Below are 23879 nucleotides of genomic sequence, written 5' to 3' on the forward strand. Positions count from 1 at the left end.
TTCAAAGCAGCGTTGAAACCCAGGTCAGCCACTCACAATTGATTCAAACTTCTTTTGAAAAAGTTCCCAGATAACCCTAAGTGCCTCAATTTGGGGATGGCATCTCTGAATGTCATGCATGTGGGGTGTGTTATCAAAACACAATCACCATCCTTAAACCCTTATGTCAAGTTTCATAATAAGTGTCTGTACATGGATATTTCAACCACATAATTCCTTTTTTGTACAACAGCTTCAGTTAGGTATGACTGGACAAGTTGTAGCATGGTAAATGCTGCACAATTGCTGATGCGACTTTAAGCAATAATCACTCCCCTATCTTGGTTGTCGCATATGGCAGATCAACTGACTATTGTGTGTGTACATTGTATGACATTGGCCAATGTCTCTGTATTCTAGGGTGAAGATGGTCTACCTGGCCTGCCTGGTATTCAAGGTATAAAGGGAAATGATGCAAGGGCAGAGGTCATCCCTGGCCCTGAGGGTAAGTACCTTGACCAACCCATTTTATAGCTAAAATGGATAGAATTATCATTAAACTGCCCACCTGTTATCAAAAATGAGCAGGCCACTGTAACCTGATAATGCCCTCATATTGCTTGACGACGGGCCATTATCACGCTTGTGTTAGGTGATGTCATTGGATGGGGATAGGTGACATCAGGTTCAATAGTGATGTCATCCAGTTTGTTCTCTGATGTTTCCATATTTGTAAAAGTGGGTCAATGACATTCATGTTGATTGCAGTAAATGTTTCAAAACCGATATTTCTAGGTTTGTCAGCACCATACCCATGCTTTTGGGTTTCACCAAAGTGGTAAATGTCTGATACCTGCATCACTTGGGTTTTCCTCCCACAGTAAGCTGAAACTCTGTGATATAATTGGAATACTGTTAAGCGGCATAAAAACCAACTCACTCACTCATTTGGATAGTGAGTGAGTATAGTTTTTGCTGCCTTAAGCACTATTCAAGATATATAAAAGCACAGGACTCCAGAAATTACATATTGTGCTTCCATTAGGCTGCTGCCCCTCATCTTGATAGAGCCATCAGATAGATAGCTATATATGTTTAGAAGGAATATCAACAATATGTTTGTTTGTAATGACTGCTGGTTACCCATTTCCAGTGTAGGTATAAAACTGCTATATTGATAAACATTCTAATGTTTGAGTCTACAAAGGGGTTTTGAAGTAAAGGAATCAAACTAGCTTGGACTTAATTATGTTGAGTTCGTCATTAAAATAAGAAAACTATGACCGACAGTCACAGAAAGCTAAGGAATTGTTACCTGTATGATAGTATGAAATTTTCATTAGACTTTGGATATTTTGACAGGTTTCAAGGGTGAGCGTGGTGATGTTGGTCTTCCTGGTGAGTCTGGTCGCCGAGGTCTGCCTGGTCCTCAGGGACCCCCTGGGGCTTCCGGTCTACCTGGAATCAAGGGAGAGAGGGTAGGTCAAATAGGAAGTCATACTTCAGCCCTACTTCATCATCCTATTCATTTTAAAATGAACATTCTTAATCGCGGCACAAATAAGTTTGATGCCCATGAATTGAAATCACTGATTCACTGAATATTTCATTGTTCTTATTGGTTTCTGTATCAGGGAATGAAAGGTCTTCCTGGTTTAGATGGTCGCCCTGGCAACTCGGGAGAGCCTGGTATTCCTGGCTCAAGAGGACAGCCTGGAATTGGCCTGCCTGGCTTCCCTGGTGACCGTGGTGACCCAGGAGTGTCTGGTCTGCCTGGTCTTCCTGGTATGGAAGGACAGAAGGGAGAACCAGGTAAGCTGTTCAATGTTCACAAGTAATAATAATAATAATAATGATAATAATAAAAAACTTTCAGCTCCCTGGGGAGTATTCAACCCAAATGTTCTTCATGTGTTCTTTCAAAGAGACCAATACTTCCAATATCCCATGGTTTTGTTCATAGCTTTAAATGATGGAAATAGTTTTGTTAAAAGTTTTCAACAATTTGTTTCTGAAGATTTTTGGAAGTGCTCCGGATCACAACATGATTCAGAGTTGACTGTTAGAATCTGGCTGAGTTATCACAGTTTGAACATTATACTTTTGATTTTTCAGGAAGACTTCCCAGCAACATCAGGGACACATTGAAGGGCGAAGCTGGACAACCAGGTCTGCCTGGTCCGTCAGGTATTCCTGGCATGCCAGGATTGCCAGGACAGAAGGGAAATCCAGGTGAGAATGTAACTTGACCCCTCTGATGGTTTAATTGCTCTAAACTGCTAATGGAATGAAGCCTTCTATTTGATGTTGATTAATGATTTATGATCGACGTCTTTCAGGTTTGCCTGGTAACTCTGGTGTGGATGGCCTACCTGGATTTAAGGGAGAAGGTGGTCTGCCTGGTCTGCCTGGATTGTCTGGTCCAAGAGGTGAGGCAAACGGCAATGAAGTCAGTCTTTGTGTTGATGCTGCATCTAAGGTGTCCCCATATCACACATATACAGTGAAAAACTACACTACAAACAACAGAAATTACAAATCAACTGACACTACTAACTACAGAAACTACAAAACAACAGACAATACAAACAACAGAAACTACAAAACACAAACTACAGAAATAACAAAATGGTGACACTACAAAACAACAGAAACTACAAAACAACAGAAACTACAAAATGCTGAAACTACAAAACAACAGATGGTAAATTAACTTACATTGCTTGTCACTTCTTGTTGATATGAGTCACAATTTCCCCATTCGTTTGTCAAGTGTTGAGTCATGTTGATCTACTGTTGCAGGTCTGCCTGGTCCCCGTGGTGACAAAGGAGAGCCAGGATTGCCAGGATTGCCTGGACCAAATGGTCTGAAGGGAGATGGTGGTCTACCTGGTTTGCCAGGCATTTCAGGTATATACTCATTTGGAATGAACAAATATTCCTGCAAAAAACAGTTGTGTTTTACTGAGTTAGAAGTTTATCATACAATGAAATGAAATTGGTTCTCAGGCATTGACTTTTGAAAATATGTTGTGGGCGGTGTTCAAACAAGTATGTAACCAAATAATCATTTGTGTACCATCAACCTGGGAAAGGGTCTCCCTACATAAACAAGCATACAAACTCCTATTGCATGACCATAACACAAGATGCACAGTGAATCAGTGCCCATGTAAAGGGAAGTAACTGCATGCTATATTGGATCGCATTGTTTTTAAGTATTAGGATTTTTAAAGTTTTTTTGAAAATGGAAATATAAACGAAACGTGCTGCAGACATTATGATTATGGGTTTATTTTAGCCTTGTGCCAAAAGGAAATCTTGAATGTATATTTGGATCTTTTTCCTGTTGGTAGTTTTGAGTGAGGCATTGATCTGGAAAATATGCAAATCAGGAAAATAATATTGGTCTATTAACACAATTATTTTTTTTAGCCTAACATATTGAATTCTTCTGCAGCATGATAATAAATGAGTTTGTCTGCATCATCACTCTCTTCTTCCAGATTGTCTTCAATGTATAATTCACCATTTTGTAACTATGTTCTAGGTTTGAAGGGAGAGCCTGGCTTTCCTGGAGAAGCAATGGTAGGACCCAAGGGAGAACCTGGTCTGCGTGGTCTCCCTGGAGAAGCAGGAATTGTTGGCTATGCTGGCCCAGAGGGTACGTGAAATAAGGGCAGATAAACCTGTGTTCACAATTAAGTGATTTCAAATGTAGATTTGATACATGTAAATTTCATTTGAAACTGATCACACCAGCTTGATGCACTGATGTAGTCATCAGCCAAATCATGGTCTAGAATAGTGAGTGAGAGAATATGATTTTATGCCTCTTTTAGCAATATTCCAACAATATCATGGCATGAGGCAACAGAAGTGGGCTTCACACATTGTACCCATGTGTTGAATCGAGACCTTTTGGCGGGACAAGCAAACGTTTTAATCACTAGACTATCCTACTGGCCCAGGTCTAGAATAGATTTTATATCTCTTCCAGAACAATCAGAATGCAGGAATCAGAATTCTAAAATATAATGGAAGAATTATTCTGTTCTGGAGTTCATTCAGTCAGTGACCTGTCAAGACCCGGGGTAGAATAGGTATTAAAAAAAAACATGCTTCCTGTAAAAGGCGACAATGCTTGTCGTAGAGGCAACTTACGTTGCTCGCTGACTTGGTTGATGCATGTCATTGCATCCCAATTGTGTGGATCGATGCTCATGACATCAATTACATGATTGTCTTGTCCAGACTCGATTATTTATAGACCGCCGTCATATAGCTGGAATATTGCTGAGTGCAGCATTAAACAACAAACAACAAACAAAATCATTCAGTCAGTATGGGAGGTGTAATATTCATTTGCTAAAAAAATAAGAAGATCCTGTATTTCATAAGAGCATCCTCTTTTTTATTCAGTACAAACATAGATTATATAGCCTGATAGTCCAGAAATATTGTAGTTTATCATTAAGGTCATCATTAAACTGAAATATCTGTTTGTGATGGAACTATTGACATCTTGAATCCCACATTGTGGTTTAAGGAAAGAATTAAAACTGGCTTGTTGAATGTCCTTGAATGTTATACTTTGTGGTATTGATGTGATCATTCGAAACATTATATATTCGGTGTATTTCAAATTTGAAATCTGATATTGCTTTTACAAGATGATTTTCGAATGAATTTGTTTCCTATGGTAAATTTATTCATTTGTGCTATTGCTATTGTGACATATTGTCATCACAGGTACGAGAATAATTGTAGATTTATCAAATCCAATTTTAAAAACGCATTCTTGTTAGAGGATACAAGGAGAGGGCGATCTAAGATGTTGTGAGATGTACTCATTCCTTTTCTTAGAATAAAATATGTTTAAGCTGAGATTCACGGAGACTTTTCGTTTGCTAGGTTTGCGTGGTAGTCCCGGCTTGCCTGGTCTCAAGGGGGAACCCGGCCAGCCTGGTTTGCCTGGTCTTGATGGTCTTCCTGGAGTGAAGGGGGAGTCTGGACGGGATGGACAACCTGGCTTCCCTGGAAACGATGGACCGGAGGGTCTGCCTGGACTTCCTGGTGAGTAGGATGTTCGTACATGAAGACTGCTAAGACCTCCTTCCAGTTGAAATGCATACCCTGATGTTCAGATGTTGAGAGTCATCATTAGATACAGTACAAATCAAGTGTATAATAATATTGTCATTTATGACTTGCCTGTTGTTACCTGCTCTCCCTGAATATTTTCTCCATTTATTTCAATTCATTATATAATGCAAAGATTTCCACATTCATTATATAATGCAAAGATTTCCACAATATTCATTTGCCGACTCCCAAGTCAGGTCTGATAATTTATAGTATTCACTTGACTAAAACTAGAATGGGATTATCTGTTTGGGGTGATATCTGTGTTTTGGATCTCCTAACACTATCATAGTTTGATATGTTGAATCAGCTTTCATCTCCTTATTATATGATAAAAAACTAATAGACTATATGACGTCATTACCTGTTTTTATGGACCTGAAAAATGCAATATCGAACTCGGACTTTGTCCTCTGTCATAGTATATTGTATGTTGTTGTGAAGCACTAATTGTTGTTTGTTGTCCTCCACAGGTGAGCCTGGCAGTAAGGGGGACTCTGGTTTGCCTGGCCTCCCTGGACTCTCGGGGCCAAAGGGTGAGAGTGGTCTTCCCGGACCTGCTGGACAATCCGGCCTTCCTGGACTTAATGGCGTCAGAGGACAACCTGGACAACCTGGTCAAGATGGTTTGCCTGGACTGCCAGGTCAGTAGAAGGAACATTTGTCGTCTTCCCTTTATGATTTTCTGTAATAGAAATTTATGGTTACCATATACGGCCCAACAATTCTTTTTACCGATCCCCAGTAACCTATGCTGGTCGTTAGAAGGAACCAAATGGATGGAATGGTCAGACTGAATGGCTTGGTTGATGCCGTGTAATTGTACCTTGACAGCATGGATTGATGCCCATGATGTCAATCACTGGTTTATCTGGACCAGACTCGATTATTGACTGGCCACCATCATATAGCTGGAATAATTCTGAGTGCGGCATTAAACAACAAACAACAATTTAAACAGTGTAATTGTCTCTCAGATACCAGATAATGAACAGTGTCAGTGTCTGTTTAACAACTCATTTCTACACTGCTGATGCTGCAGGTGTGAAGGGTGATCCAGGACTGATGGGTTTCCCCGGTGAACCTGGACGTGAGGGACTTCCTGGTCTTCAGGGTTTGGCTGGAATCAAGGGAGAACCTGGTGCAGCTGGCTACCCTGGAGAAATTGGTCGTGAGGGCATTAGAGGTAGGTAATACTTGGTGACCCTAATTCTCGACGCTTGATTTCCTGAGGTATTAGTTGTGGAAGTGTCAGTGGAAGGTGTTATAAAGTTACCCTAGTCCTGGTTTTCAGTTATGTAGGATCTAAGCCAATAGATAATGTTATTGACAATGGGTTGATGTATGTGATATGTTCATATTTAGTTGAAGATAATAAGTTCAGAGGTAGCATGTCACTGACTATGAAAAAAGAGTGATCAAGATGTTCTAATGCTGCTTGTGTTTGACAGTAGGTGCCTGTTTGTTTCAGGACCTAAGGGCAACGGTGGTCTGCCTGGACTGCCTGGTCTGAAGGGAGACGCTGGTGAGGCAGCACTGCCTGGACTTCCTGGTGACCGGGGTGAAGATGGTCTACCTGGATTATCTGGCGAACGTGGACAGGATGGTGGGCTTCCAATAATTACAATCCTGTTAAAATCCATACAAACAACTTGCTAAGCTATATTCAACCCCAGATATTACAAGTGGGATATAACACACAATCTGTTATATTGTATACTGTTATAATTCCAATTAGAGAGACAATTGCTTTTATCTAAATGTGAATATAAAACTTTGGTTTTGAGGGTTCCCAGGAAATTTCTATACAGACAATCCAAACTGATACAGAGAGACTACATAGTTTAACTGTGTGGACTTGTTTGAAGGTCTGCCTGGTCTGTCTGGAGAAAAGGGAAACCCTGGTGAGCCTGGTATCGGCCTGCCTGGCAGAGACGGTGAGCCCGGAGTGCCTGGCCGTGACGGAGAACCTGGACTCCCTGGCCTGTCAGGACCAAAGGGAAATCCTGGACCTGTAGGCTTCCCTGGCCTCAAGGGAGAGAGGGTATGCATTCCCACCATATGATAAGCTCGTATTTTCTCCTATAATATCGGTGATCGGTATATCAGCAATCTAAATCAAATATAAATGTTTGTTTGTTTGTTTTTTAATGCCGAACTCAGCAATATGCCAGCTATATGACGGCGGTCAGTGAATAATCGAGTCTGGATTGACATCATGAGTATCGATCCACGCAATAGGGATATGATGACATGCATCAACCAAGTCAGCGAGCTTGACCGGCTGATCCCATTTTTCGCGTCTTACGACAAGCATAGTCACCTTTTACAGCAAGCATGGGTTGCTGAAGACCTATTTTACCCCGGATCTTCATGGGTCCCAATATTAATGACTGTAGATATAACATTAAGATGTACCAGATGAATTTCAGGTTGGAATTTGTCATTACATTTTGCAAAAGCACAGGCTCATAGATGATGCATATATCTCCACTGATTAGTGTTTCCTAACTCGTTATGATTGTATTTTGGTCATGTGTAGGGACAGCCTGGTCTTGATGGTCGCTCTGGCCAGCCTGGAAGAGATGGTCTGTCTGGAATGAAAGGTACGTCATCTACATACCATATTTTCTAGAGTATAGTGCACACTGTTTGAAAAAAACCCACAGCTTTGTAGAAAGGGGTGCGCATTACACACGCCATAATGAGTTTTGACGTTTTTGAGTTATGTCTTAAACATCTATTATGTTCAGAATGAAACCATTTAGGATACAGAAATTATTACCCTTTTGTGTTGCCATATCATAAATATATATTAGGAATATGAAATATGTATTATGCTCACAAAAGACTCATATATTAGTTTTTAATTCTCAATACGAGGTATTTATGATAGAGAAACCCACTTGGCTAAAAGTCTATTGATTACATCTCCATTATTCTTATAATTCCATAATTCTGGCATTATACCTCAAAAAACAAATTACTTGATTTGTGACAATGTACTGACATTTTGATTGTAGGAAACTCTGGTCTTCCCGGCCTGCCTGGAGCTCCTGGTAACAAGGGAGAGTCTGGTCTGCCTGGCCTGCCAGGAACTTCTGGCCTCAAGGGTGATGGGGGTCTTGATGGGCGGCCTGGCCTGCCTGGTTTGCCTGGTCCTAAGGGAGAGAGGGGATTCAATGGACGGGATGGAGAGCCAGGTAAACACAGATGCATGTGGACTACCATTACAGTGTCACTTTGTTGTAACATGAAGTAATTACACAATGACCTATGAGCAGGGAGTACCTACCGATTATCTGACTATAAGTGCAATAATGAGACATTATATCCAATTTCACCTGATATCGGTTCCCAGTAAATTATTGTAATGCATTTTAACACAATTTAATGAAATTTTCTTTATATCCCCGCGGATTGAAAATGCAATCTTCATATCTGTAGCCCAGTGAGTGTACCACTAGGCTACAGAGGTGCTGATAAATCACTATGCTTTTAAGAATGTCTTTTTCAAGTACCGTACGCCAGCAACAGATATTTTATGCCCGTTTCCTAAGGTTCATGTAAAATATGTTTGAAACATTAACATGTTGATAAGTGTTGTTTTACGTTTCTTTTTTTTGGTTTATAAGTGAGAGGAAACACTTACACTTGGGTTTTTATCCTTCAGGTTCACGTTATGTAGCATGAGATCAACATAAAACATTTGTGCTTCATATGATGTATGGACAGTTACCATGGTAACTCATATATCTTTTCAGGTCTTCCTGGACTTAAGGGAGATGTCGGTGACTCTGGTCTGCCTGGTCTCCCAGGTTTGTCTGGAGCTAAAGGATCACCTGGTCTGTCTGGTCTGCCCGGAGCCCCGGGTATGTGAATCTTTCTTTATCATGGATAATCTCACAAACAGGAAAGCTCTTCGTAGTCAGTCCATTTGAGTGAGTGAGTGAGTCCTTACTGTCACCACTATTGCCATACATGTGAGTGAGTCCTTACTGTTGCCACTATTGCCATACATGTGAGTGAGTGAGTCCTTACTGTTACCACTATTGCCATACATGTGAGTGAGTGAGTGAGTGAGTGAGTGAGTGAGAGTGTAAGGCTACATTTAACAATATTCTAGCACTATCACGGCAGTCATGTGAATATGAGTTGTAAACACTTACATGTAATAGTGTAATATACGAGGTGCTAGCTATATCAGGGTGATGCTTGCTGTAAATGGCGACTATGCTTGTCGTAATAGGCGACTAATGGGATCGGGTGGTCAGGCTCGCTGACTTGGTTGTTGCATGTCATTGCATCCTAATTGCGTGGATCGATGCTCATATCAATCACTGGATTGTCTAGTCCAGACTCGATTATTTACAGACCGCCATCATATAGCTGTAATATTGCTGCGTTAAAACAAACAAATATATCAGGATGATATATAATCAATCACATATAAAGTTCTTACTATGAGCAGTGTGATGATGTTACAATCTGTGCTTTCTGTGTCCAGGAGAGAAGGGTGAGCCCGGATTCCCCGGTCTGGATGGACTTCCCGGTCAGTCTGGACAACCAGGAGAGAGAGGTATGTTGTACACTTCCCTCTGCCAACTTTCTAACTGCTTTGTATCAGTGTTATATAGATTATTGCACTTTGAATTGTTTACTATTAAATTTTGTGATCACATTTTGTGAGTATAGACTAGATATCACCTAGGAAGACATTGGGGAACAAACCCTCACGCTTATCAGTGGATCGTACTGATAATATTTCATTCCTACATGATACTGGAAATCGACTGGTTATATTTTGATTCATCTCGACATATGTGGACTACTTTGGCTTGAACAGTAGGAATAACTGGTATATTTTGAGTTCTTGTAAATCTCATGGGAATAATTTTCCTTAAGGGAAAGTAGTTACAGTTTGTATACTTGGGACATACGACCCGTGAAGATCCGGGGTAGAGTAGGTCTTCAAAACCCATGCTTGCCCTAAACGGTGACTTTGCTTGTCGAAAGAGGTGACTAACGGGATTGGTTGGTCATGCTCACTGACCTGGTTGATGCATGTCATTGGATCCCAATTACATGGATCGATGCTCATGAGGTCAATCACTGGATTGTCTTGTGCAGACTCGATTATTTACAGACCACCATCATGTGGCTGTAATATTGCTGAGTGACGCGTTAAATAACAAACAAACAAACAAACAATCTTGTGACATACATTGTAGGTTTGGATGGCCCGGCTGGCCCTCCTGGTCTTCCTGGACGCTCCACACAGGGTCTGAAGGGAGAGCCTGGACGTGTGGGAGGACCTGGTAATGATGGACGCCCAGGACTGAAGGGAGATCCAGGTGAGCAAATCTTACTTTGTGTGTATATTTGGTGAATGTTTCAGTAATGTGGATGGAGTACACAGATAGATTGTATTTATCATATAATGGGTAGGTTTCTTGGCAGGATAAAGCCAACGGGTAAAAACGATATCGGATATTGGGTCATGCGTGGATAGAGATGCAAATATCAATAGTCAAGTAGGGACTGCTTTCACTGTTTATAAATAAATATGGCGTCTCCTTTGTCATTTGGCAATGGAAAAACTATCGGGATAATTGCTATCATTATCAAAAGAATGGTCTAATATTCTGAAAATCAGTGTATAACTGTGACATAGCTAAGGCTTTTACAAGTTTTGATAACTTTGGAGATATAAATTGCGAAACAAATTAGCGAGGACACTGTATAAGAAACAGGTTTCAGTTGGAACTATATTAACTGTTGTCACTGTTCGACTGACAAATCACTTACCTTCTGACATAATATATATTAATGCGCACATTCCAGGAAGACTTGCAATGTTTAGGTAATGTCTGTGAGAGATAGGAAGATATTTTTTGAGCACAGAATTGGAGAGTGACATTATACCATCCCCAAAACACACTCGCGTATTAACCTCTTTTTCATCTAATATATGAAGGTTGGCGCAGTAATAGATCATGTTTCACTTAATACATGAAGGTTAGGTGGATACAGAAATGGTATGTACAAGATCTGGGGTAGAATAGGTTTTCAGCAACCCATGCTTGCCCTAAAAGGTGACTTTTCTTGTTTTAAGAAGTGACTAACGGGATTGGGTGGTCAGGCTCGCTGACTTGGTTGATGCATGTCATTGTGTCCCAATTGCGTGGATCGATGCTCATGATGTCAATCACTGGATTGTCTGGTCCAGGCTTGATTATTTACAGACTGCCATCATATAGCTGGAATATTGCTGAGGGCGGTGTTAAACAAACAAACAAACAAAGGTTGCAATTAGCTGCTAAATTGCTGATGCAGCATTAAGCAATAATCACTCGCTTCATCTTCAGATTTGTCCAAGGATATACATGATAGGTAAAGTAACCCAATGGACCAGGTCTTGTTATCAAGAATTTCATCCTTTCATATTTGAATGATTTCATGACGGTCATGTAATGGATGATGTCCCTGGCTTGGTACGTGTAATGGAGGTGATGTTGAGCCAGAGGTAGCTGACGACTTCTTATGTTGCAGGTATGCCTGGACTGGATGGTCTGCCTGGTGTGAAGGGAGATCCAGGACAATCCACCGACGGTCTTCCTGGACTTAAGGGAGAGCCTGGACTACCTGGACGATCTGGTCAGTGTTAATTAAATTATGATGTTTAAAGAGGGACTATGGTCTTCTAAGGGGCCACAATTCGCTGTGAAGAGAAAACTATGATTTTGGGTTTGAATCCTGGTTTACCCCGATTACCTTTCTAGGTTTGTCAGCACCATACCCGTGCTCGTGGGTTTCACCAAAGTGGTAAATATCTGAGACCTGCATCACTTCAGGCTTTCCTCCCACATTAAGCTGACACGCTGTGATATAACTGGAAAACTGTTAAAAGAGATGTTAAAACCCAGCTCACTCACTCAAACTCACTATGACCTTTGTGAAACTGAGACATTGTCTTGGTGTCATTAGTGACCTGTGTGAAACTGAGACATTGTCTTGGTGTCATTAGTGGCCTTTGTGAAACTGAGACATTGTCTTGGTGTCATTAGTGGCCTTTGTGAAACTGAGACATTGTCTTGGTGTCATTAGTGACCTGTGTGAAACTGAGACATTGTCTTGGTGTCATTAGTGACCTGTGTGAAACTGAGACATTGTCTTGGTGTCATTAGTGACCTGTGTGAAACTGAGACATTGTCTTGGTGTCATTAGTGACCTGTGTGAAACTGAGACATTGTCTTGGTGTCATTAGTGACCTGTGTGAAACTGAAACATTGTCTTGGTGTCATTAGTGACCTGTGTGAAAATGACACATTGTCTTGGTGTCAATAAGTTCATCATTAACTGCTAGATTGACATACATGATTGAGTTTTTAGACAAACAACTTGGTTTTGCTTTTGTGGACTGCCAACTGGCCTTATCATAGCACCCCTTCATTGCAACTGTGGTTTCCATTTTGTTTGAGCTGTGTTCCAGTGATTTTCCTCAAGAAAAATAGCAATAGGAAAATCATTTCATCAACAGTTTATAGTACAGACTTCCCTATAATGACCAAATTTGATAAATAGTTTCATGACATTTTGGATGACACTCCTAGAAAATGAAAAATTCTGAAACCCTGTGTTCTGTTTTGTGTTTCAAAAGATGCTTGTCTGAAACTTGACATTTCAGTTGAAATATTAGTGATGATTTATGATTTCTTGTTGCTGCCCAGGTCTGCCTGGAGATCGTGGTCAGTCTGGAAGTGATGGTCTGCCTGGTTTACCTGGCCTCAAGGGCGACCGTGGACAATCTGGATTCCCCGGAGAGCAAGGACGTGATGGACTTCCTGGTCTTTCTGGATCCAAGGGTACGTTTCTTCGTGGTTTTATTTTTCATAAACGAGTATTACCTCTTTATGCCAATTGTTTTTTTCTTTTGAAGATTTGAACCATTAATAGTATAGTTTTTGGACAAAATAAGTTTCAAAGTACCTAGCAGGGTGGATCGATTAACTGTACTTGATACATAGGACGCTTTAGCGGAAGGCAGATGCACCGTTTCATTAGGCAGCAGATTGTAAACATGATCAGTCAAGGTTTCATGTTTGGTGTGTGCCTTATCTTCCTGTACTTAATACATTGATGATATTTTGGGATATCAAATTGTAGTAAACACTTTGTAGCCCTAGTAGCTTGTGATGTTGTACATGAAGAATGTAACCATATTGAATCTCAATTGAATTCTCAATGACCTTTCATTCAGGTAACTCTGGCTTGCCTGGACTCCCTGGCATCTCTGGTCAGAAGGGAGAGAGTGGTCTTCCTGGTCTTCCTGGACTCCTGGGACCAAAGGGAGAGGCTGGTCTGCCTGGTCTGTCTGGTCTGGATGGAGCACCTGGTTAGTTACTATTCATATACACTGCTGCAGTTCTCTGTCTGGTCTGTCCGGTCTGGATGGAGCACCTGGTTAGTTATTATTCATATACACTGCTGCAGTTCTCTGTCTGGTCTGTCCAGTCTGGATGGAGCACCTGGTTAGTTACTATTCATATACACTGCTGCAGTTCTCTGCCTGGGCTGTCCGGTCTGGATGGAGCACCTGGTTAGTTACTATTCATATACACTGCTGCAGTTCTCTGTCTGGTCTGTCCAGTCTGGATGGAGCACCTGGTTAGTTACTATTCATATACACTGCTGCAGTTCTCTGCCTGGGCTGTCCGGTCTGGATGGAGCACCTGGTTAGTTACTATTCATATACACTGCTGCAGTTCTCTGTCTGGTCTGTCCGGTCTGGATGGAGCACCTGGTTAGTTACTATTCATATACACTGCTGCAGTTCTCTGTCTGGTCTGTCCGGTCTGGATGGAGCACCTGGTTAGTTACTATTCATATACACTGCTGCAGTTCTCTGTCTGGTCTGCCGGTCTGGATGGAGCACCTGGTTAGTTACTATTCATATACACTGCTGCAGTTCTCTGTTATTATTGAGCTTGTTTAGTCAGTGGCGTTGATATTATGTTGATACACTTCATACACTGCAAAATATGTTAACAATTACTGAAAAGTAGTTTTGTGGAATGTCAACTGTTAACTTTAGCATACTTTTACTTGTCCTTTTTTAGGTCAGCCTGGTGGCTTTGGTTTGAAGGGAGAGCCTGGTTTGCCCGGTGTTGTGAATTACGAACAACTTCCTAAAGGAGATCGAGGATACAAGGGAGACCCTGGTCTTAATGGTCTGCCAGGTCTGTCCGGACCCAAGGGAGAACCAGGACGCCCCGGTAAGAGAGACTGCTTGTTCTAATGTAATGGTCAAATACATATGTTATTTTGGAATAACTATTTTCTTGATTTAGTACGTTTGTGGAGGATCCTGTGGTAGGACAGATCGTGTGAACCTACTAAATGGGTGAAGTGTCATTGTAACACAGAGGTGTGGATCCTTATATCAATCACTTGATTGTCCTGTCTAGATATTTTAGGATACACCAGTCAAGACAAAGCTTCAGGTTATATATAGGCGGTTGTCATATAGCCGGAATATTGCTAAGAGCTGCATTAAACAACAAACAAACACACAGTTGTGAAAAAATAACATTCTTTGCTTTTGGACTAGTTTTTGATTTATTACTGATGTACATGTACAGCCAAGAGGAACATAAATGTTACATGTTCCATCTTGTGTTTTTCTCTTTGCTAAGGCAGATGCAGGTTTTTTTATACATGGCACATTGCACAGAGAGGACACAAAATGCTGGAAAAGTGTTCAGACATGAAATTTTCAACAATTATTATGACCTGATTTTCAGGATCTCCTGGTATTCCTGGTGAGCCTGGTCCAAGTGGTCTGCCTGGATTCAAGGGAGAACGTGGTAACTCTGGTCTGCGAGGTCTGGATGGTCTGCCCGGTACTGCAGGAACACCAGGTAATCCTAATTACTGATGCTAGTATTGAAAACAGTGAGGTGGCAGTGTTACAATGTTCTCTCATGATGACAAAGTTCTGGCATCCTTCAATATGATATTACTGGAATATTGCTGAAAGTGGAATAAAACTGTGCTCACTCACTCACTCACTCACTCACTCACTTAAAAAGAGTGAAGTTATTTCCAGAATGTTTGTTTTATTATAGGCAACATTAACCTCGGTAGTTATCCCATTTTTTGGCAAAACGTGTACAATGAACAAAACAATGTCCTGAACATTTTGTGGGATATTTTTTAGTAGTGAAGACTGAGCACACTATTTCAGTGAAAATATCCACCAGATTAATCAGGATCCCTTACTTTTTGAAAAATGATACAGAAAGAAAACATTGGTACACATTTTTCGTATGGTATACCTGACTATCGTAAAACCTGAACTCTCTCTCGTCTGAAGGTCAGCGTGGTCCATCTGGCCAGCCTGGTGACCGGGGTCTGCCTGGCCGCTCCCCACCCACCGGCTTCCTCCTGGTGCGCCACTCTCAGTCCCAGGAAGTACCCAGCTGCCCACGTGGTCAAGCCCAGATGTGGGATGGTTACAGCTTGCTCTACATTGAAGGAAATGAGAAGTCACACCACCAAGACTTAGGTGAGACAGCTTCACAGACAGCAGAGGGTTCCTGTATCAGCTCCGGGGTAGAAAGGGCCATCTGACTTTACAGGACTTGGTGGCTACAATGTTGTGATGTGCAGATGATGCCCTCATCTGGAGCCTGTGGTGTATAAACATATACTGTCCTCTAAAACCAAATGGGAGTGTGTGCTGACATCTGATTGGTTGAAAATCAGTGCAGGGCTTGTGTTGCCTTATTGTTCTAAGCTATGTCCCAGATTTCTTATTGGTGTTAATGATTGCTGTTTTGCATCAATGATTAAATAAGCCGTCTGTGAAGTTATCATTGTTGACATATTTTTTAAGTATTGACCACAATCTGTTTTCGCATTTATGCCTCCATAAATGCAAAAAAAGATTGATGGCAATTCTTAATCATAGGAATCTTTAGTTGATTTTTGCAGTTGATTATGTGGAGTAATGAAACCGGTAGGTGATCATCTGTAAACAATTAATGTTAAAAGAGCAGTTGCATGTTTGCTCTTAGGGTATATGCTGATGTACCCTATTTTCGAACAATTAAGATGGCATTGCTGATATTTCGAGGGATGAGTGAATCAAAACTCAAATTCTGGTTCATAACAGTAGGTGATGTCTTTAACGATAGAATTCAGCTACTTTCCGAAATAAAAAAAGTCCTCGATGAATGGCGTGACCTCCATTTCCCTGTCTGTAAACTTCCGCTGCACTCGAGTGACGACACCTATTTTTGAACACCTGATTGGTTTGGATAGTGTTCACTGTTCACACTATTCCACTCTTCCTTTTCATCATGACACGGTCGCAAATTCTGAATGACGACGGAATGTTCTGACAGGTGTACAGTACTTCACCTGAACCCAATGTTGACAGGCTAATCTGTGAACTGTCAATGCGACAAATCACTATCAATATGGCTAATCGAAAATAGGTGTCGGTCGAAAATAGGGTACTCAATGATATATGTTATGAAAGATTCAGTCAACTGTTAATGCCCATCAATCAGAAAAAAGGATTGTTTACTGATGATGAAGGTGCACTATTTGTTTAGCTACTTCGTCAGTTCATATGAGGACAGTCATAATGTCTATCACTGGATTGTCTGGTCCAGACACTATTATTTACAGACCGCTGTCATATAGCTGGAATATTGCTGAGTGCAGCGATAAACAACAAACAAACAAACAAAGATAAGGACAGATCATTTATAATGGTTAAATTTCAAAAAGTGTTACTATATTGTACATTGTTTACAAACAACATATGGTCATGAGTGAAAAAAATAGTTGTTTGTGCATCTTTGATATGTTAGTTTCGTATTTAATCCAACTTTTTTGTTATTAACTTAATGTTTTTCTTGATTTTCAGGATGGGCTGGATCCTGCATGCCTCGTTTCAGCACCATGCCTTTCTTGTTCTGCAACGTGGATAACGTTTGCAACTACGCCAGCAGAAATGACAGGTCCTACTGGCTCTCAACAACTGCCCCTATTCCCATGATGCCTGTAGCTGAGGGAGAAATCCGTCCATATATCAGTCGCTGTGTTGTGTGCGATGCTCCCGCTAATGTGATCGCTGTCCACAGTCAAACGCTTCAGATACCAGATTGTCCAAATGGATGGAATGGCCTCTGGATAGGTTACAGTTTTGCCATGGTAAGTTTATCAGTGTCCAGAAACTGATTTCTGAAAGAAATATTTAACTTCTTTTTCTGAACTTCTATGCCATCTATTCACAGTTATCAAACATATACATTAGAATCATAGTTTTATTTAAATATCATTTCTTTCCTATTCTATCCTAAGACAGCTTTAATCCACTACCTTTTATTGGTTGATCTGATTGATAATATAATTACTAAAGAAAATAGTTTCTCATATGAGTAAATCATTATTGTCCAATATTTAGAATATTTGAGAGTAGCTTGTAAGATTCAAATGTATTTACTCTTGTATTCATTCTTGTTAAAGCAATTATAGTTAAAGTACATACCCAGATGTCTGTAGGTTTCCGATTACTGAAGTGCTTCTGTATTAGTGTCGAGTATTAACACAATGTATATCCATGTTGTCTATTAACACAATGTATATCTGTGTTGAGTATTAACACAATTTATTACTCCCCAATGAAGTGCTCAACCATTCAATAAACATACTCTGTATTACACATTGTGTAATCCCAAAGCACATGCTCATGTACTGCAGAACAAGTGTCACGAACAAATATTGAAAACTCCCAACATCCCTCAGCTTATTCAATGACATTGCGCATAGTAATGATAGATCACTGAGCTTATGCACACTCATGACCCCAGCAACCCTGTTGCTAGGCTGACATCACATGGCATTGTTTTGCCGATGATCTTGCAATGAATTCCCCAAATTATGTCTTAGGGCATTGCGACGAGATTGTAACCTTTGTGGTGCAGAGCCCTGCTCCAAAAGGTGATAGTAGCGCAGCGACAGTCCTAAGACTATGAGTTACGTTAACCTTAGCGCTACAATAACTTTATGGAATGGACTCAAGTATAAACACAATGTATATCCATGTTAAGTATTAACACAATGTATATCCATGTCATGTATTAACACAACATATATCCGTATCAAATATTAACACAATGTATATCTCTGTTGAGTATTAACACAATGATATCTGTGTCGAGTATTAACACAATGTATACCCGTGTCGAGTATTCACACAATGTATATCCATGTTGAGTATTAACACAATGCATATCAGTGTTGAGTATTAAGACAATGATATCCGTGTCGAGTATTAACACAATGCATATCCATGTTGAGTATTAACATAATGCATATTCCTGTTGTTCCAGCACACAGCAGCCGGTCCTGGCGGCGGTGGCCAGTCTCTCTCCAGCCCTGGCAGTTGCCTTGAAGACTTCCGAGCCACTCCATTCATCGAATGTAACGGTGCTCGTGGCACTTGTCATTACTTTGCTAATAAATACAGCTTCTGGCTCACTACTATAGAATTAAATGAACAATTTAGTTCACCACGTTCACAAACACTTAAAGCAGGAAACCTCCGGACTAGAGTTAGTAGGTGTCAAGTTTGCATCAAAAATGTGTGAGATGGTCATAATATGGTCTCTTGTTCATAGTATTGTAAAACATGTAGGCGATATTGATGAGTCAAGAAAAGGGAAATTTTGTCTTTTGTCCTAAAGGCATGAAAAATGTGATGTTTTTGTTTGTACTATTATGGAAGTCAATTTTGATGTCTATAATTTTATAACTGACTACCAGGGCAAGCCAACTCGTGCCTTATAACTGATTCAATGGTGCTATGTTTTCTGCGGCGAAGACGTGAGAGTTTCATGCTCAAGTTTACTCTATTTTCTATTATCGCATAAGAAACCTATTTACGTCCGGGATTGCCTGAATAACTCTTTACTTGACAAGGCACTGACTTAGTGTAAGAGAGATTGGACAGGAAAGCAGTGCAAAGCACCGAAGGATCAGAAAATCTTTAACTGTACAATAACAACATTACTGATGCTCAAACTATCTGAAGGTACTCAACTGGTTGGTCAGAAACTAGCAATACTGATGTGCTTTGTCAAGTAAAGAGGTCCTATGATCCCAGCAACTGTGATTATAAAATATGTCACTGCCATCAATCATAACTTAATGTATTTCTGGATTATAGTTCCCCGTTTGCAGCATTCTTGTGATGTATTGTCAATACAGCCAAATAATAGTCATGCATTTTATACCCTACTGATGCCTTTTAAATGAAATCCGGCCAAACTGTTTTTCAGTGTTTTCTTTTAAAACAAATTTGTCAATTGTTTTCATTGTCTGAAAAATTGAAAGCCCTTGTGAAGATGACTTTTGATTAGATACCTCGGATCACAAAGTTCCATCTGACAGGCTTCTGTCCTCTTCGGAAGCATTCTTCTGGCATAGAATACTCATGTATATAGATGACGTTTGTATGCTGGTCTTGTATGGTCGTTTCTATTGTATAGTACAGATTTGACACTCTTGTCTCTTTCTCTCCTAGTCATAGTGTTTCGTAAGTGCCAAATTTCTACCATCACAACCTCTTTGCTCTAGTAGTTCTTCTAGAGGTAATAGGCATAATGTGCAATGTTCTGAAATCAACAATTGATGAATATATGAACAAACATTTGATAAGAACAATAAAGTCTTTTACACAAATACTGATTGGTCTTGTTTTCATTAGTATCTGGACCTCTGGGGATAAGCAGCTTCATCAGGGTCCACATGCCAGTTATGTTACAGCATGTTTGTTTTATTTGTTGTTTGTTGTTTAACGCCGCACCCAGCAATATTCCAGCTATATGACGGCGGTCTGTAAATAATCGAGTCTGGACCAGACAATGCAGTGATTGACATCATGAACATTGATCCATGCATTTGGGATACAATGACATGCATCAAGCAAGTCAGCGAGCCTGACCACCCGATCCTGTTAGTTGCCTTTTACGACAAGCATAATCGCCTTTTACGGCAAGCATTGGTTGCTGAAGACCTATTCTATCCCAGATCTTCACGGGTCTCACAGCATGTTAGCTAACTGGTGGAGGAAACCCAAAGTCATGCAGGTCTTATACGTTTAGCACTTTGGCTGTTGTTGTTGTGTGTTGTTTAACGCCACACTCAGCAATATTCCAGCTGCATGACCACAGTCTGTAAATAATTCAGTCTAGACCAGACAATCCAGTGATTGACATCATGAGCATCGATTCACGCAATTGACTTGGTTAATTGTGTGTCATCGTTCGCAGATGGCGCAAATCTCTGCTCATGCTGCCAGCCACTGGTTTAAGTGGCACAGGCGTGATTATTTACAAGCCACCATAATATAGATGACTGTGGCGAAGAAAAGCATTGACACCCAAGTGCCATGTTTCCTTGTAAACGACATACCAGTCATGTTCTCATTCAGACATATCTTCCTTTAAATGATGGCCCCAGTGGTCTAGTGGTAGTGCATCTGCCGGAAGGTCGGGTTCGATCCCTGGACGTTATACATATTTACGTTTTGAGATGAGACTTGTTGTTACCCTGCCTGGCGCTCGGCATTGAGGGGTCAGTATACTGTCATGATATCTCAGTGGACATACGAATTAGACTGTAAAATCGACATTAGTCGGGACGTAGCTATTTCAGTGCAATAGTCTTGAACGCAACAACGTTAAACACCATTTCACATCAGTTTAAACAAACCTATTCCCTCAAATGTTCTAAAACAAGTTGTCTTTAATGGTGTTTCATCGTGCAAGATGTTCGAAGTCCAATGCAATGTAAAGTTGAGTTTAACAAAAAATTAGTCAGGATGTTTCTGTTTCTTAATGAATATTCGATACACACTAGAAAACAACAACAACATGATTACATGATTAAGGTCTTGTGTGAAAGCGAGGTACCAACACAGACATTTTCCCAGACATCGTGTGTTTGTCAAGTCACAACTAAACATGACAATAAAGTACGCCAGTTTCGTGTGGACATTTCATTTTAGCAAACTCAGGTGTCTGTGGAGAAGTGAGTGAGTGAGTTGGGTTTTACGCCGCTTTTAACAGTATTCCTTCCAGTTATATAACGGCGTGTCAGCTTAATGTGGGAGGAAAGCCCGAAGTGATGCACGTCTCAGACGTTTACCACTTCGGTGAAACCTACGAGCACGGGTATGGTGCTGAAAAACATAATCAGGGCGAACCGGGATTCGAACCCACAATCATAGGTTTCTGGCGTGCCCAAGGGACGCAACTCTGCACAGCGAATCGCGGCGCCTAAGACGACTAGGCCACCAGTGCCCCCCTGTGGAGAAGTAAAATGTGTCGGATAAACAAACAAAGATGTCCCACCCATCCAGGTAATGACATAAATATTTGTATTGAATACGTCTCCTAGCAACATCTTGTCAGCGCCACAACACAACAAGTCGTGACTGGAGACTCTTGACTGCGGCCATTAAAGATAAACAAGCTCTTAAATGTGGACGTTTACATAACTGTTTCGTATTTGGTTATACTTCAGACAGGCTTGAAAGTGTGTGTTTTTCTATATGAAATATCTTTGTATTGATTTTACTAACACAATATTATGTCTGGTTGGTACGCTTACACTACACTTTATGAATGAACGAACATGAATTTGCAACAAAATAATTTATTAAAATATATTAGAATGTTTTTCATCAACACTGTTATGTTGAGCTGAAGAAACATACCTCAGAATATTTTCTGATCAATCGACCAGGACATCACATGTGCTGCATTTGTTTTTGCCGTCTTCGAAACAATTAACACAACTGAACTGAACTGAATTTATTTACTCTCACGTCGCTAGCAGCGACATTAGAGCTACAATTCAAATACTGGTTTTACACAAATGTATGTCCATAAAAACATTATTACAAACTCATAAACATAACCACATGTCAAACAAACACGACTGACCAATCCGAAAATCCGAAGTGACACAGAATCCCCCATTTTGTCAGAAAACTTTAAATCTGTCGGAATTTTCTAAAACGGTAAATGTTTTTCAGGGCAACTTTAAGGAAAATGTTGTTTTCTGTCATATATTTGATGTGTCTTGCATTTGCCTATTAAAGGTCAAAATAAAAATGACTTGTAATAGGATATTGTTTAATATGTTACTAGAACTAATGCTGAAAACAATGGGCGTGATACGTCGGACATCAGGGACCCACCATTATTCTGGGGGAATGAAAGGAGGCGTTGAAGAAACAGTTTTGTCCGCCATTAATTTTTACCACATCCAGCAAGTCTAGTGAATAATTTATTGTCCTCTCCTGCTTGTTGGAGGCGTGGTTAATGGGATCGAAAATAAGGCGCATCTAGTTGAATTGCGGCCATTATAAATGTATATTTCACAATTATTCCATTGACTGCACGGAACTTCACATGTCCATACATCTAAGTATAATGAGGATATCAAATGTGTCAGATGGTCGGGCTGGTGACTTAGTCGATGGCTTCCCAGCCGACGGCATTGGGCGTTGCTAATACTAATAGTAGAAATAACTTTGTGTGGTCCTGGCGGCAGTGTTATAGATGGAATATCCCTAACTGCGGCTTTAAACAACAGTCTTAAGAGCAACTTAACCACCAGACCTTCCTCCATCTAAAGGAGGTAGCAAAGTGGGCGAACTTTCCGCAATGTGACAGTGACATATTCTCCAGAGATGGTTACACTGATGATCCATACCTAGGCCAAGATAGTTTCTTAGCAATTATGCCGCAGAAGGTTAGGCAAGTGAGTTACTGTGACGATATATCGGCAATATTTCAGCCAGAAAACATGTTGTTTTTCCTGCTAATCTTCCGTACCACTTAACATTCTAACTAAGACCCGGGTAAGAGTTCCCACATGGGTACAATGTCTGAAGCCCATTTTTGGTGTCCCGCGCCTTAAAATCGGCATACAGCCTAACTCACTCACTATATATTGTTACCTCAGCACAATGTTGCTACTATAATGATTACGATGATACACCCTAGTCACTGTGTACCTATAATTTCAATTACAGTAAACTACGTTTATAACGAACACGCTTATAACGAACTGACCGATATCGCGAACTTATTTATTCCCGATCATTTGTTGTATATATGATGTATGTATGCTTACAACGAACTACGGCTACTACGAATGAGTATCCCCTCGAGTTCGTTATAACCTTAGTTTAGTGTTTATGGCTAACCTATATGTTTTCTTTGAAGGCGAGGTGAGGTGAAATGGGGTTTAACGTCGCGTCCAAGATTATTGCACTTATATAGCGACGTGCATGTACGTGTGTGTGTTTATGTGGCTTCTTGTACTAGTCCGGACTGATGCCGATTTATAGTGCTAGCTCACTGAGATACCATGCCGCAGTTTAACATGAATACCCCACTCAGACACAGTATACTGACTCCGGGCCGACCAGTCCTTGTTTTAGCCCCTTAATGCCGAGCGCCAGACAGGGTTACAACAAGTACCATCTTTTAATGTCTTTAGGTATGACGCAGCCGGGGATCAGACCCCGGACCTTCCGCTTTCCGGGTGGACGCTCTACAACAAGACCATGGAGGCGGTCAATTTTCTTTGAAAGGTTGACAGTCAGTCACTCAATGTTTGTTTGTTGTTTAACGTGTCACTGAGCAATGTTCCAGCTATATGAC

The 23879-nt window shown here is 40.6% G+C and overlaps 1 protein-coding gene across 1 annotated transcript in view; it reads left to right on the forward strand.

Moving 5' to 3' along the window:
- LOC139447491 (collagen alpha-2(IV) chain-like) overlaps window positions 1-19883 on the forward strand; it is a 76750-nt gene extending 56867 nt beyond the window's left edge. The window contains exons 18-42 of the mRNA XM_071228891.1: window positions 400-484; window positions 1342-1457; window positions 1614-1791; window positions 2095-2211; window positions 2319-2408; window positions 2782-2889; window positions 3530-3643; window positions 4894-5055; window positions 5598-5768; window positions 6167-6310; window positions 6596-6730; window positions 6993-7168; window positions 7667-7730; window positions 8148-8327; window positions 8889-8996; window positions 9632-9703; window positions 10356-10478; window positions 11677-11781; window positions 12855-12989; window positions 13385-13519; window positions 14244-14399; window positions 14928-15044; window positions 15500-15691; window positions 17063-17349; window positions 18531-19883. Of these exons, the coding sequence (XP_071084992.1) occupies window positions 400-484; window positions 1342-1457; window positions 1614-1791; window positions 2095-2211; window positions 2319-2408; window positions 2782-2889; window positions 3530-3643; window positions 4894-5055; window positions 5598-5768; window positions 6167-6310; window positions 6596-6730; window positions 6993-7168; window positions 7667-7730; window positions 8148-8327; window positions 8889-8996; window positions 9632-9703; window positions 10356-10478; window positions 11677-11781; window positions 12855-12989; window positions 13385-13519; window positions 14244-14399; window positions 14928-15044; window positions 15500-15691; window positions 17063-17349; window positions 18531-18788 (3528 nt within the window). The 3' untranslated portion in view covers window positions 18789-19883. The remainder of the gene's footprint in view (window positions 1-399; window positions 485-1341; window positions 1458-1613; window positions 1792-2094; window positions 2212-2318; window positions 2409-2781; window positions 2890-3529; window positions 3644-4893; window positions 5056-5597; window positions 5769-6166; window positions 6311-6595; window positions 6731-6992; window positions 7169-7666; window positions 7731-8147; window positions 8328-8888; window positions 8997-9631; window positions 9704-10355; window positions 10479-11676; window positions 11782-12854; window positions 12990-13384; window positions 13520-14243; window positions 14400-14927; window positions 15045-15499; window positions 15692-17062; window positions 17350-18530) is intronic.
- Window positions 19884-23879: the final 3996 nt, after the last annotated feature.

This window comes from Haliotis cracherodii, unplaced genomic scaffold, assembly GCF_022045235.1.
Source record: "Haliotis cracherodii isolate W230 unplaced genomic scaffold, xgHalCrac1.p SCAF_7, whole genome shotgun sequence".
NCBI classification, from domain to species: Eukaryota; Metazoa; Mollusca; class Gastropoda; order Lepetellida; family Haliotidae; genus Haliotis; species Haliotis cracherodii.